General features: G+C 39.0%; 1 protein-coding gene across 3 annotated transcripts in view; it reads right to left on the bottom strand.

The window, feature by feature from the left end:
- The window catches only part of LOC144036613 (polypeptide N-acetylgalactosaminyltransferase 10-like), a 32,796-nt gene extending 25,425 nt beyond the window's left edge, over nt 1–7,371 (bottom strand). The window contains exon 1 of one of the 3 annotated variants that reach the window (XM_077547388.1): nt 7,066–7,371. In XM_077547388.1, coding sequence (XP_077403514.1) covers nt 7,066–7,227 — 162 coding nt within the window. In that variant the 5' untranslated portion in view covers nt 7,228–7,371. The remainder of the gene's footprint in view (nt 1–7,065) is intronic. The other 2 variants (XM_077547387.1, XM_077547390.1) reach the window with 2 other exon arrangements.
- Nucleotides 7,372–16,028: the final 8,657 nt, after the last annotated feature.

Here is a 16,028-nt window from a genome sequence, read left to right as displayed (position 1 = left end):
AAATATCATGTTTCAAAGTTAAACGGGTTTTGGGGGCTGAATTTTCGAAACCAGGCTGGACATGCCTGTAATAGATGATTTGGTCTAAGAATAACACCGCCAAAGATACAAAGCAATTTGAAGAAGAGGACCCTAAAAATATTTGCCTGGAAACAGATGGGGATGTGGAATGTGGGGGATGGGGGAAACTGGCAGAGGGGCACATGAGGATATAGAGCATCTATTTTTCTTTTTCTTTTTTTCCCCCACTGGCTCAGTCTGCCACATACACACACACATACAGACAAATGCAGGGAATAATCAAGTCTGTGTAAAAAAGCCAAAGTCACTCAGCACTAATGCACAGCAAATGCAAACGGACACATTAATCCGGCATTCAGCTGACTTCAATTCAATTTGGATTTTCCCTCTCCTTCCGCATCCTATCAGACCCGCAAGAATCCACATGAGTAAAGAGGGAATATGAAAAAGGCCATAAATAGTATGAAAGTTCTTTTTATCAGCTGATACGCTGTCAAAAAACACACACATTTTATCCAGTTTGACTGTGTTTGCTGCAGAGATGCCACAGGTCATTTGTGCAGCCACACTGCAGGTCAGCGGACCAGAATGCATTGCGGCAATAAGAACGACACAACGAATCAAACGCAACACTGGAGTTATGTTCTCGATGTGATTTTGTGTTCTGAAAAGCACAAATCCACGAGATACAAGGCCGTGGTGTTTACTGATTAAATTGTTTGCCCATTGAGTCGTTAATCAAAACCACAAATTGTGATATGGCACATTGCAATGTTCATTATGCTTTATGAAGCAGTATTTGGGCAAAAATGTCAAAATTTAGTAAATTTAACTTTTTTTTCCACAAATGGATGCTCATGGCCAGTCGTAGGTGTGTTATTTTATTTTTTTTAAATACAAATTATTGACCAAACTAAAGTGTTTAAAATGGCTTGCTCGATGCAACGCTAATATCTCAGCAAACAAATCCTTTTTGGCGTCGTAGATTCTGCCAGCGATATATTGCGCTGCCCCCGGTGGCCAAGAAGGAACAGCACAACGTCAATATTATCATAATGCACAAAGAGGTATTTTTTTTGTTTAAAAAAATACTTTTGTTGTTGTTGGTGTTAGCGTTTCGTTTCATTTCAATGAGGACTTTTAATTTGAGAGTGTTTTGAGTCACAAAGCAAGACTTTGTTGACTTTCTTTAAGGAGATTGTTTTCAGTTTCAGCTCATTGAGTCAAAAAATAAAAAACTTTATTGACTCACCTCCCGTGGTCTTATTTTGATTGAGCGGTGATGAGCTTATTCAAAATGATGAGGCGGGTGTCCTCGACAACAAGACAGTGAATCATTTCCAGGGAAAAACCACACACGCATCTTTTCACTCTCACCGGCAGCGGCCTCGCTAAACAACATTGGCAGGATGCGCCTTGCTGACACTTGACAAAAGATACAATGTGGAAGGGGGGCTATGGGGAGGGGAGTGTTTCAAATACACTAACGAGTCTCTGCCGCCGAGTGGAACACATCAGAAAAAAAATAATGCTGTCTTCACGCTGTTGCAATCAAAAGCTCCATTCGAGCTCACGATGCTGCTTTTTTTTTAATACGGTTTTTAATACGAAAACTAAAAACAAAACACAGCCCCGAAGTAGCAAGGCAAAAACATTTTTTTTTTTTTTTAAATTGTCACTTGAAAAAATAAACAGAACTGCATTGAGAAAAGATGGCAAATTTAAAACAGACAACTAAAATTACTCATCTTTATTTCTGGTAAAATAAATTACCTACAACTTTACTTCATAACACTGAGATATGTTTTGTGTCATGTTACAACTTTAACCTTATAATGCTTTGGCTTTTTTCTGGAAATCCTATGACTTTATTGTCAGAAATCGTCATACTAAAAAAACGTGCGTTTCACGTACATAGTGTTGCAGCTTTAATCTGCTAACTACGATTTCATTTTCGTAACGGTAAAATGTTTCGCTTTCGCTAAATGTTTCAATCTGATAATGGTGTGTATTTTTTCTAGAAATACAACTTGATTTTCGTAATACTAAAACAAGTTTCCTGTAGCATTACATCTTTAATCTGATAAAATTGTCTTATTTTTTTCAGGCAGCGTTATGACTTTAATTTACAACATTCATATTTCATATTATTAAGATATTTATATGTATATATATTTATATTTTAATTTTATTATATATATTTTATATTTTTTCTACAGTACGACCATTTTTGTGGTAATATGATTTTATTTAGATTTTTCTTGTAATATTGCGGCTTCAATCACACAACATTATTTTCGTAATTTTATAACTTTTTCATATATCATAATGCCTTTATTTTCATGGTAATGTGTTTTATTCTATTTTTAAATAATTTTATGATATTGTTCCTATTAGTATTATGGTGTTTTCCTGCTGATATTATAGCTTTATGCTGATGACATGATGCCTTAATTTGAGCCAGGAAACAGACTTGCTGTGAATTTCGCGTCTACCTCGCAGCCGCCTCTTGTGAGCAATCTCCTTCGCATCTGTTGCCGCCAACGAAAGAGGCGGCGCAAACAAAGCCATTTGTTCGGGACGCAGCCAAATCCCACGGTAAGAGCGATAAGACCGACGCATCCCGTTCATTCTCTCAACACCCCGCCGGGGTCGATACTTCCCTTTTTCAACTTCCTCTCCGCCACCTACTGAGAGATAGCAGTCGCTCTTTGGTTCCACGCCCCCACTTTCCCACTCGCATTCTCACCGCTTCCTCATCTGCTGCGTTGACCCCCTCCCCCCGAGAGATGCAATTACCTCGCCACCTCCCACCTCTGCTCGCTCGCGGTCGGCCACTTCTCGCACGGGTGAGTCAATCAGCAGTGAAAACTTACTTGGAACGCTTTCAGGGCCATCCACTGCAATGGCTCCAACCACACGTAAAATGGCCAATGTAATACTGCTGAGATTAGATTGGGTTGGGCGAGTACCGATACCAGATATTCGCATCGGGCTTCAAGGTATGAAGTACTCCCAATGGCTGCCGATACTCTTCACTCAATTTGGCGGCATGACCTTGTCCATCACTGTATTTCGCGCATATACTTATTTTGCATATTTACCTGTTTTCATTAAGAATTGTTTTTTATTATTTTACACTTTTTCAACAAAGATCTGTCATTGGTTTAATATAAGTTTTATGTATTAAAGGTGTATTCAAGGATCTTCTCGAAAAGTAGAAGCCAAACGTCCGTTTGTCGCTTTTTTTTTTAAATGCGCATGCGGAATACTATCCTACCAGCTGTCTCGCGCGTCCGGGGGAAACGCTTATCAAATGTCGGGAGCGTGCGTGCTCATCTTCATCATCATCATCATCAGTCTCTGCAGCCAGCCTCACTTCATAGACTGATGTCCTCTTTTGCGACTCTCAGCCATTTTCAAAGTATGCGGCGAGATCGGTGGATCGCCTACAACGATGAATGGCTGAATTAGAAGCTCAGGTGCTACATGCTACATGCTACGAATACTCAAAGCGCGCATGCGCAGCTCGGAACGAGCACGCATGACGTCGTTACGGCTGATTGATTGACGGGATCGAGAACTAATCGTTAAGATGATCCACTCATCCTTGAATACACCTTTAACAGTACTAGTATTGGTAACTTGGTATCGGTATTGCTGAGTACTCATGGACTTACAGTATGTACTTGTACCTAGAAATTTGTATTTTACCAACTATACCATTAATTAATCGGATAAAAATTGCTTTTGATATTATCCACTTGGGGTTGCTTTCCTCACGTTCTCCTGTAGAAGCTGTAGTATATTTTTTGTAACTGAATTAACTGAAGTTATTTGATGAATTGTTGCAACCCTACCATCCGTGTAAACTCACAAATGTAACTGGCATCATTGTGGGAATGCTGGAAACATCATTCATAAGCATTCAACTTAGCATTCAGCTATTAGCATTCCGCTTTCAGGATTCCCACGCAATTTCTGGAGAAATTGCACTTAGTTGGATAAGGAATGGCTTCAAAAGTTGCACAAAAACTTCCAGCCACATGATAAGAACGAGTTGGTTGCTACTATGCTTACTAACTATTTTCAAGGGGACATTTGGCTTAAAAGAGAAACGTTGTGTTTAAATTTAAGTAGAAATGGACTTCCGTGGATTCCCATCGCGACGACTCATTCATCTTTTGTTTTGCTCGACGATTCGTAAACAACGCCAGAGCAGACAAATTAAGAACAAAACGCGCGTCTCTCCGCTTTGTGTTTGGCTGATCTCGCCGGGCTGGTAACGGCTTCAGTGGAGTAGCTAGTAAGAAAAAAAGAAAATATAAAGAAATCAATACGCTAATCCCATTCAGCCTTTTCCCACATAAGTCTTGTTAGAGCCGTTTGTAGCGCACATTTGCTTCCCCTTGTTGGTTTGCGTCTGCTTCGCTCGGAGATGACACGGCGAGCACGGGAAAGCAGCCGAGCGAGATCAGAGCGGATTAAACGCGACGAGACGCGGCCTGATACGCCAGATGAAATAGAATGCCGAGGAACTACATTCATACACTGTGTCGCCCCAGGGGAGAGTGTACGGGGGTTGTGGGGGGGGGGGGGGGTCCCCCCAGCAGCCTTACATCTGAATTTTGATTTTTTTTTTTTTTTGTTTCGTTCCCTCAAAAACACACTGAGGGAGTGTTGTTGTTGGCCAAGCCATAGCCAAATCCAGTCCCATTACTTACAACTATTGGAACGAATAACACAATGGTACATTGACATTTTTGCGATTTGAAATGTTTACAATTTTAAAAGGTGCATCAAAAGTTGCATAAACAAATTTTGAACCCCCAAATAGAACATTAGCATTTTCTGGAACATCCATCAGTGCTTTCCTAACTTTTTGTGTATGTCATGCTGTTACGTTACATTGTTACCTTACCTTGCTATGCTACGTTGTTACGTTACAATGTTACATTACCTTGTGACATTACGTTGTTAACTTGTAACTTTGCGTTGTGCTACGTTGTTATGTTAAATTGTTACATTACACTGTTATGTTGTTACACTACAATTTTACGTTGTGACATTACATTGCTACATTACGTTGTTGCCAATATGCTGTTATGTTACATTTACGTTATGCTGTTCTCTTACGCTATCATATGCTGTTACATTATGCTGTTATGATGTTACATTACAATGGTAGATTGCATTACTACATTGAACTGTTACAGTGTTACGTTAGGATGTTACGTTATGCTGCTGTATTACACTGTTACATTACATTGAGATGTTGTGTTATGCCGTTACGCTGCTACATCGCAATGATACATTATGCAGTTACATTGCACAGTTACGTACAATCACTCCATTAAACTAGCTTGCCCTTGCTTCAAAGATTTAAGTTTTCAATGCTAAGTGTTTTGTTTTCATATTTTTGTGCATTTTCAGTGGTGCTCTGTTATGCTAAATTACACTGTTACTTTACATTGCCTTTGCAACTAAATAGTCCACTCTAGTCCAACATGTAAACGGAGTGTTTCCTTTTGCTCTACAAACTAAGCACCAACTATTGTATGACTTTAAATGACAATAGAAAAGTTTCTGTGGAGTTAAAAAAAAAAAAAAAAAAACTTCTAACTGTCAGATCCAAATTTAAGCAGCCCATGCCATTGTGTAAAAATAATTAAAAAGACCAGATTTAATTTAACTTAGGGAAGCCCTGTGTGAGTCCCTTTTTAAAAAATGAAGCTCATTTATGAATAGCTGCCAATTGATAAATGGATCAATTCTGCTGTGATGGCATATCACGTAATTAGCTATTAAGGCTGTTAAAAATCACCAGGGACCACGAAGCAATCTATGGCTGGAGAAGAAAATGAGGGGAAAAAAAGGTCCTTTTCGGGGAAGTTAATGAAATTGGTTCCACATTTGTCAACTTTCAATAAAAATGAGATGTGTGCCGTTTAAAAGGTTATTAGGGAGAAGGTCATGCGCGACTCTCAGTTGGAAGGACATTAATACTCTGCACTTTTAGGGGGGCATTTTAATTTTCATTATTAGTCATTAAACACATACAGGACTCAATATTACTAAACTGTTAAACAGCAGCCAATAATTGATCAAAGGAAGGACTGCTTTTGTGTATTCAAAAAACATCCTAAAAAATGATCTGCCGCTTTTAACACTTTGTCTTTGGCCTCTAGTGAGAAAAAAAATAATGACATTATTAGAAACTGCACATTGTAGTCCAAGACCACTGCAAATTACAACCACAATATGCATCCATCCATTTTTTACGCTTTCCTCATCCTTTAACCTAACATGCTTGAAAGTCAGTAGGGGCAAGGACTAGTTATCAAAAATGGATGGAAATTATTTGATATCCAACTTCTCCCACCAGATGTCAGCTAGGAAAAGTGCAAGTTGACTTGACAAATGAAGGCACCCCACTTCTTTTGCCTAAAGTCCGTTTGGATTGCTTCTAACTCACAGGCCACCATATAGAAAATAGATGGATGGAACCCACTTCTCTAGTAAGCGTCAAATCACTCTCGTGCCATTTATGGGAAATAAATGGGATTATTTGCTATTCCACTTCTCTTACCCAAAATGCCAGGAAATGTTATATTTATTGAAAATTGATGGAAATTTGATAACCAGCTTCTCCTGTTAAAAGTCAACTGGATAGATTGCTCCAGCTCACCCGTTACCCTAATGTGTACACACCGTAATGGATGGATGGATGGATGATAGTATAGGGTAGATACCACTTCTCTCGCCAAAATTCCACTGTACTACGCTCCAATTATCAAAAATGAATGTAAATTATAAAATCACTATCACCAAAAAAAGACTTGATTTTTATCCAAGGTTCTCGTACTGGCTCACTTTAAGGTGTACCTAATATTTTGACCGGCGTTCCATGGTTCTGAACTTGCCCGAGCAGAGCTCCCATATTGCCCGAGCCTGGATCAGCACCATGGAGAGTTCCCCGGCTTGGCACACAAACCACACAAAATGTCACCCGGCTGTGAGAAAGAACACGAAACACGGGCTCACCTGTGTCTGCTGGCCGCCGCCCGGTCCGTCCGCCGCGGTGGCCGCCGGTCTGTCGAAGACCCGGTCCCGGTACAATGACCACAGGCCGACGTTGGGGAGAAAGAGGAGAGCCGCGATGAGCAGCCCGGCGAACTGCAGCAGCCGCTTCTCCTTCCGCCTCATCTCTCCGGGAGAAGAACAACAAGGGAAGGGAGGGAACGGCGCGGCGGCGGCCGTGCGGAAGTGAGCAAGCCCCGGCTGACTGTCTGGCTGCTATCCCCTCTCTCTTCTCCTCCCTCCCTCCTCCTCCTCCTCCGCGTACAACTTTCACACTAAAGCCAAACGCCAAAGCGCAGCGATTTCAAAGTAATAGGCGCTCGAAAGAACACGTCACTTCTGGTAGTGTTTTCCACAATATTAGCATATTACGAATTTATTTAAAAACGTAAAATAAATAAATAAATAAAACTAGCTTTTTAAAGAATTCACTCAACCGAATGCGAACTTGTTGCTTTTGTTTATTTTGAGCGTTTCACTTGACGCATGAATATGACGTCATCGTTTTTCCTAGTGTTTTTTTTTAATGGTTTAATTAGTTAACGTCATATTATTACAACACTTCAATAACAGTCCACACCTGTTATATTATTTATTTATATTTAATATTACCATGTTAATATTTGAATTTTTCTTAAGTTGAAGTTGAAATAGCTAAAGTGGCCTTAGGGTTAGTACAGCACCACATGAAAGCTCGTAAAAATTCTTCCATCCATCCATTATCTGAGCCACTTTTTTCATTTTTTGTTTTTTTTTAACACTACTGGTTTGGGTATTTTTAAATATGTTTTGAAACGATTAAAAAAAATATATATATTTTAATAAATATTTTTTTTTCATATTTTTAACGTATCTTTATATGTTTGTGGTGACCAAATATATTAAAATGTTGTAAATGTAATTTAATTTCAGCGCTTGACAACTTGTGTTGATTTCCATGAATTCAGGAATTTATATTCCATATATATATATATATATATATATATATATATATATATATATATATATTCCTCCTTTTCTTAACCGCTTGTCCTCACAAGGGTCGCGGGGGGCCAGCCAATCGCAGATATCTATATATATTCTGTTTTAGTGGACTAAGGTCTAAAATGTGCAATGTATAAATCAATATATTTAAAATAAATAGTATTTTTTCCCATGTTGGTGGTGGCCATTAGCTATGTGAACTAAATGAACTGAATTGATTAAAATGTATATAAAAGACAAGTTAAAATAAATAAAGTGTACAGCACCACCTGTTGCTGTGGCATAAACCTGACGGAATTTTGTGAATTTGTGACTCTAAATGTGATTGCTGTGGGTGGAGATTTATTTATTTATTATTTATTTAATATTTATTATATTATATTTATTTTTAGAATTTGTTTATGTTGCTACAATTATTTACAATATATCATATTTAACCACATACTTTATGCATTGTGTATGTAGCAATATTTTACTATGTTGGTGGACGGCCAAAACACTGCACAATAATGTATAAAATAAAGTAGAAATAATAATTACGTAAAAAAACAAAATAAAAATAAGACAGATTTGAATAGGTAGGTTTTTGTGACATTTTATATTTTACAGTCATTAAAAGGAATGCATTCTTTCTCCTGTGTATTGCTCACATTTCCTTGCTTCGTCATGCTTTTTTTATTGCGAAGGATTGCACACAGCTCTTCCGCCGGTTTCCTGTTACTCAGTCATGCTTGATGTCGTTAAATTTAAGTAGAGTGAGTACACTGTGAGGCGTATATGCAAGCCAAAGACAGTCAATCAATCAATAAATCAATTAGTCATTCACCCATCAAGTCAATAATGGCCAGTGTTTCCTCATTTTTTCATGATTTCCTTCCGAAGCCTGCGGTCATAAATCCCAGAGCCCCGTTCCCAGACTCATCCATAATTCATGCCACTGGAGACACCGAACCGATTGAATTGTCACAAACGGGAGGGCCGGTGATAAAGCTTATTTCCCCGCTGGCCGTCCAGAGGTCCAGATTAGGTGGGGTGAGGCGTTCGCCGGCGTGCGTGTTGCGCGTGCGCGGTTGATTGCCTCGGATTTGGAAGGAGCCTCGATTATGAATGGGGATTTGTTAGCGTGTCAGAGGGGGCAAATGGGCTGCCGCTTGAGACAATGATGGATCATCACCGGGCGTTTACTGGGGGCGAGGGGTCAAGTTTTCAGCTTTGCCATACAATGTATAGGGCACAACCCCAATTATTTTATGCCCAGCGAATGCATAAATCTTGGAGTGTTTACATTCCAGAAGTTTAGACTATTCCGCATTTTCTCCCAAGTGTAAGGCATTTATTAGGTAGGAGGCTCGAAGTGTTTATCTACTCAATTACTGACAGTAACAGTCATCTGATAACCACTTCTCCTCTTCAACCAGTTTAGAAAAAAAGTTGACATATATTTGAGGTGAGACATTATTTATTCAAGTGGATGTACTCAGCAATTAAAGGGGTTGTGACGTTTATAAGAGCAGAAGACACTATTGAATCAAGGCCTGATTAGTCTTTAATTGTGTACCAACTTTACACTTCTACTCTTTACTGTGGTAAAGACATCCAGAGCGACACACGGTTGAAAAGGGAAGGGTTTATTTGAAAAGGGAAGTGTTTATTTGAGGTGAGGATTTATTTACACGGACAGTGTACCCAGTGAGGATTTGGGGCTATTAGAGTGGAAGTCACTACTTGAGCAGCATCTAATTAGCCTTTGATTGTCACCTTTGCTCTCCAGGCAGTTTGTGTTGCGGTAAAGATGTCCAGGGTGACACACATTGGAAAAGGAAAGGGTTTATCTGAGGAAGGCGTTGAATTATTCTAGTAAATGTACCCCAGGATTAATTCAGGAGTCTACTTATTAGACCATAGGCTACTATTTTAGAAAGATTAAGTCCCTGATCGCTCTACAGCTTTGCAGATGCCAGCTCTACTCTCCAAGCATCAGTCGCTCATGGAAAAAGGTTTATTTGAGGTAAGGTGTTGAGTTATTCCAGCGTAAAATTAAATGTGTCTGCATGTGTCTCTTTTGTACCAGTTTGGAATTTAAATTCTAGACATCGTTCTGTCTACCTGGAAGCAATGTAACTCACGTAACATCTTTTCAGATGGCGTGTCACACCTCCAAACTAGTGCAGTGGAGAAGAAGGCTAAAATCCTCATTTAATTGGTCAAATGACAGGGAAGTGTTGATTTACTAGTGGAAGAACATGTCGTCATTGTGAACATTGCACATTGAACTGGCTTCCAATACAAACATGGCCCACCGCTGTTTGGGAAACTACTGTGTGTTTTTTAATTGAGCCGAATGACCGTTTGCTGAGCATTACCGCTGGCTCTGTTCCGCTAAAGATAAAGCAAATGAATGGGGCTAATTAAACGTTAGCCACATGACGAGCCGGTGGCTAACAAACCTTCCTGGGAGTGGACACCGTGCTGTACATTTACCTCCAGCTTCCGACTCATTACGTGCTAAATGGCGACCTGAGCAGCAACTGGTACTGAGGCTTTTATTACCATCGTTATTATGATCATCACTTTTAGCTCTAAAGGCGCCAAATAATCCTGTTTTGTGTGTGCGTGTGGCCAGTTTAGTATTAACATGTGGATATTTTCTGTCCGCCCTATGGAATTTAAAATAACCCATGAATAAAATACTGAAACATGCACTTGCTGTGTAATTTATAGTAAAAGTGATTCCAAAATATTATCTAAAATATCAAATAGCACTTGAGCACCCCCTATAATGGCTTTTTTTCTCTTGTCACTGTCTCCTAATGCACAACTCAATGGCTCAGGGTGTAGAGACGGTCATTCAGTAATCAAAAGGTCGGCTGTTCAATCCCCACTCTCCCCAAATCATGTGTTGTTGTGTCCTTGGGCAAGACAGTTCACACACATTGCCTCCAGTGCTACTCACACTGGTGTATGAATGGGACCGGTGGTTGGAGGTGCCATAGGCACACACTGGCAGCCATGCTTCCGTCAGCCTGCCTGCCCCAGGGCAGCTGTGGTTACTAAAGCCACCACCAGCGTGAGAAAGTGTGAGTGCATGATTAACTCATTCCCTGCCATTGATGGCTATAGACGTCAAAAATTCATTTGAACTATTTCTATTAGTTTCAAATTGTTCCTAGAATATAAAAACTTTGATTTTTTTTTAACAGATATAAAATTTGTAATTACGTATGACTTAACTATTGAAGTCATGCGATTAATTACAATTAAAAAATGTAATCGCCTGACGCGGTAAAAAAAGAAAAGATTATTAAAAACCAGGGGCGTCAGGCGCTAATTTTTTTAATTAGAATTAATTGCATGATTTCACTAGTTAACTCACGAATAATCACAAATTTTATATCTGTTCTAAATGTACAATAATTTTGACGTCTATAGCTGTCAATGGCAATGAATGAGTTAATGTCTCCATTCCATTGTAAAGCGTCTTTGAGTGTTTACAAAACTGCAGTATAAATCCATCGGACTTACATATTATTCATCATTATATTATTAAATAACTTTTAAATGGATTTTTGGGTATTATGTTGTTGATATGTCTTGTAATTGTCAAGACATTGCTTTTAGACATATTTACAACATAATCAAACACAAGTAACAGTAATTATCAGCTATGGTTGTCAACATACACACAACCTGTTAGCAAACACCTTTTTAGTCATATAGAGCAGTGGTCCCCAATCTTTTTTCCACCATGGACCGGTTCATACAAGTCTACAACTTTCACAGACTCATTTTGCTAACTTAACGATTAGCATCAGCGCTACGCGACTGAGATAATAAGCATTCGTCGTCCGAGTCCGTCGTAAACAGAGAGAATCCAGTCACTTTTCAAAATAAAATATTTTTAAGCCTCGGCTAATCAATTAACCGCAAGCACAGTAAGTTTTTTTATTCTTTCAAAGTGGTCCAAAGTGGCCCACTGCCCAGGACCGGTCTGCGGTCCGGTGGTTGGGGACCACTTATCTAGAGGAAGAGAAAAAAAGTGAGCTACATGACTCAGCAAGAAATGACATCATCAAACTAAGCTTTTCGTATGTATATCAATAATTAAAGCCATACTGGAATGCATCACTCAACCAATGCAACTGTGTTTGTTCTTGACCTGATAGCATAACTGCTAACACAGCTAGCTTGTATTTGTGAGCAAAAAAACACAAAAACATTAGTACTAATTTTCAACCCCGTATCTGTAATTAGAATAACATTAACATTAAATGTGTACCCAAATACGATATAGATTTCTTATTTTAATGATAAAGGCTTTATTTAGCAAAGCTTTAAAATACATGACAAATAAAATATCTCAAAAATCTTTGATAGCTGAACTAGATGAATCAAATTATGGTTGTTTATCAGTTTGGCCTCAAAACATGAAAAACAAAATCTACGAAAAAGAAATGGTCTGTTTTTCAAATATGTTACTTAAATTGTCCTCCAGTCCTGAAAAGACTCACATACCCGCACAAATGACACCATTAGTCAACAGGTTCCGCGACAATAGTACATTTATTACAGCTTATACGGACTCAAAGGAAACACCAAGGGTGATTCGGCGTCCATTCCGCCAGTGATAAAGCACAGCCTGGCCGCCGTTCCGTGGGAAATTTATGCGTGAAAGTGCCCTTTCGTAATGCCGCGAAAGGTCGACGAGTGGTAATTCACCGGAGGAATTACACTTTCGCACGGCAAATCGGCCATGACTGGTGTGCTGAGTGGAAGGAGAATTTGCTTTATGGCTCCGCGCTCAGCCGACACTTGCTATCACATCTTTTTTCCCTTCTTCCTATCTGGCTGAATATGCAGCATCGTTCACGCAGGGGGACAATGAAGGCGACCAGTGTCATGTTAAAAATTTAGCTAGAATCACATTCAGTAGTGGGCAGAACTCCGTCAAGCCCAAATGGAAAAAATGTGTTACTACGAAAGCACGGGCTGTGCCATTTTGCTTCTGAGTTGGACTGTACCATTGACTCTAATGGCGAATATTGTGAAGGAGTCAGCGCCAAAAACCTCATGATGTGTGCCAGCCTCTACTACGTTTTGAGGAAATCAGTGATGTAGCTTTTGCATAATTCAAATAACTAACAATAATCATAAGTAACTTGTAAAATCACAATAATTGAATTCCTTAATCTTCAGAATTTCTTAGGATTGTGGCTCTTATTGCCCTCACTTTTATTTACAGAAGATGAAAACCTCTTTTAGGTCAGGTGACCAACTTGCACATTGACACTTGAATTCCATTGCCTTCAATGTTTTTTTTGTGTTTTTTTTTTCAATTTGGGGTCCACTAAGGAATATTCCATTTCTTCCTCTTCCTGGGGTGCAAAAATGTATATTATTTCAAAACTATTTGAATCAAAGTCTCAAAATGTCAACAGACAAGTGTATGTACACGAGAACACACTATGACTCTCATCTCTCAGGGGTAAATATCGATGCGGGAGGCATTGAGGGACCAAATCTCTTCTCTGTGAGCATATCATCCCTGAAAATGAAATGCATACAACCGTCATTTTGGTCTATTCACTAGGCCCCCCATCGCTTTTGCATGAAAGCCGCCAAGACGGAGGGGATCCTCCTCCGTCGATCAATATGGAAACGATCGCTTTGCTGGGATTTCGTAGCCAAAAGAAAACCGCTGGGGAAATGAATGCAAAAGGAGGAAGATGAAGTGTGAGTGTGTGGAGGAAAAAAAAAAATCCTCATTCATGAATTCATTTGGACCAGATTGTCCCGTGCCCGAGTGCCTCATATCTCCGCTTAATGGGCTTCCATACAGATGAGCTTCAGTCAAAGTGACGTGAAGGCTGCGGAGGTGTAAGACGCATAAATCATGGCACTCAAGTAAAAATAATACTTTCAAGGGGAGGGAATTGTGCTCCATTATAAATAAAGTACTTGCATAAAAAAAACATTAAAAAGCAGGTGTAAATTGATTTGAAACGTTGTTTGCGTTAAGATATGTCAGGACCCAATTTGTCAGTTTATGAATAACTTTAACCGGCTAAAAACAATAGCTTCAATAAAGATGTATTGATCCAAAAGCCACTTTTCTTTCAAGTGCTTCGCTACGTGAAGAGATACTGTAGAATTATTTTGTCTTGTTGCCTTTCAGAGTCGTGATGAAACTGTTCAGGGCCAAGTAATGGAAGATCCTATGGTGGTCATTTCATCACACAAGCATGCTTTTCACTTACTAAAGACAAAAGTGACAAAAGCAAGGCCGGCCTGTATAAAACGTTTTCAAGGCAAACAGAATGATCTTTAATGGCTAGGCCTTTCATCCCAATAGAGCGTGATTTTCATTTTGTGTAGTGTGGACAAAAGTGAAGGTCGTAAGACCCACAAATTGAACATATTTTTTTAAAACAAACCAATTGAATATGCTTCATAGGGCAAGTCAGTCATCTCTGCTCACCTCAATAGAGCATGCTCTTTACTTTTTAAAAGGATCTCCGACTGTAATGACAAGTTTGCTCTATATTATTTATTTGGTTGTTACTAACATAACTATGAGATGAATTTTTCAAAAATCTTTTCCAGTTTCATAAATTTTGTAGAAACTTACGTTATCTACGTTACGTTCCTAAAGGGATGATCAAAACTCTTGTATGCGTCTGATGAATGACGAGAGCACGACGTGGGGGAGGGTGACTCTCCCGATCGCATGTTGTTTCTTTAGGATCGCTACGAGGCTTACCTTGCTTTCTTTATAGACGTTTCACATTGCTCAGAAGAGAGCCAGCCGCCATTCTACGTCAGTACGCACTTAATGTGTTGCGTACGTCCAAATAAAGTTTCTACAAAACATAATTACACTGTTAATGATTTTTGAAAAATGAATCTCATAGTTATGTTAGCAACAACCAAATAAATAATATAGAGCAAACTTATCGTTACAGTTGGGGTTCCTTTTAAGACAAAAATAAAGGCAGAGGGACCCACAAACTCAAGACTTTCTGAAGGCATTATGGAATATTCTACAATGGCCAATTTGGCCATCTGATTTTAGCCCAAACGAGCATTTATTTTATTTTTAAAGCCAAAAGAGAAGGCATTCAGACCCGCCAACTCAAGACTTTCTGAAGGCATTATGAAATATTCTACAATGGCCAATTTGGTCATCTGATTTTAGCCCAAACGAGCATTTATTTTATTTTTAAAGCCAAAAGTGAAGGCATTCAGACCCGCCAACTCAAGACTTTCTGAAGGCATTATGAAATATTCTACAATGGCCAATTTGGTCATCTGATTTTAGCCCAAACGAGCATTTATTTTATTTTTAAAGCCAAAAGTGAAGGCATTCAGACCCGCCAACTCAAGACTTTCTGAAGGCATTATGAAATATTCTACAATGGCCAATTTGGTCATCTGATTTTAGCCCAAACGAGCATTTATTTTATTTTTAAAGCCAAAAGTGAAGGCATTCAGACCCGCCAACTCAAGACTTTCTGAAGGCATTATGAAATATTCTACAATGGCCAATTTGGTCATCTGATTTTAGCCCAAACGAGCATTTATTTTATTTTTAAAGCCAAAAGTGAAGGCATTCAGACCCGCCAACTCAAGACTTTCTGAAGGCATTATGAAATATTCTACAATGGCCAATTTGGTCATCTGATTTTAGCCCAAACGAGCATTTATTTTATTTTTAAAGCCAAAAGTGAAGGCATTCAGACCCGCCAACTCAAGACTTTCTGAAGGCATTATGAAATATTCTACAATGGCCAATTTGGTCATCTGATTTTAGCCCAAACGAGCATTTATTTTATTTTTAAAGCCAAAAGTGAAGGCATTCAGACCCGCCAACTCAAGACTTTCTGAAGGCATTATGAAATATTCTACAATGGCCAATTTGGTCATCTGATTTTAGCCCAAACGAGCAT

Source organism: Vanacampus margaritifer, chromosome 16 (genome assembly GCF_051991255.1).
Source record: "Vanacampus margaritifer isolate UIUO_Vmar chromosome 16, RoL_Vmar_1.0, whole genome shotgun sequence".
Classification (NCBI taxonomy): domain Eukaryota; kingdom Metazoa; phylum Chordata; class Actinopteri; order Syngnathiformes; family Syngnathidae; genus Vanacampus; species Vanacampus margaritifer.
The sequence above is the reverse complement of the archived record's forward strand: the minus strand, read 5'-3'. Positions and strand labels throughout refer to the sequence as shown.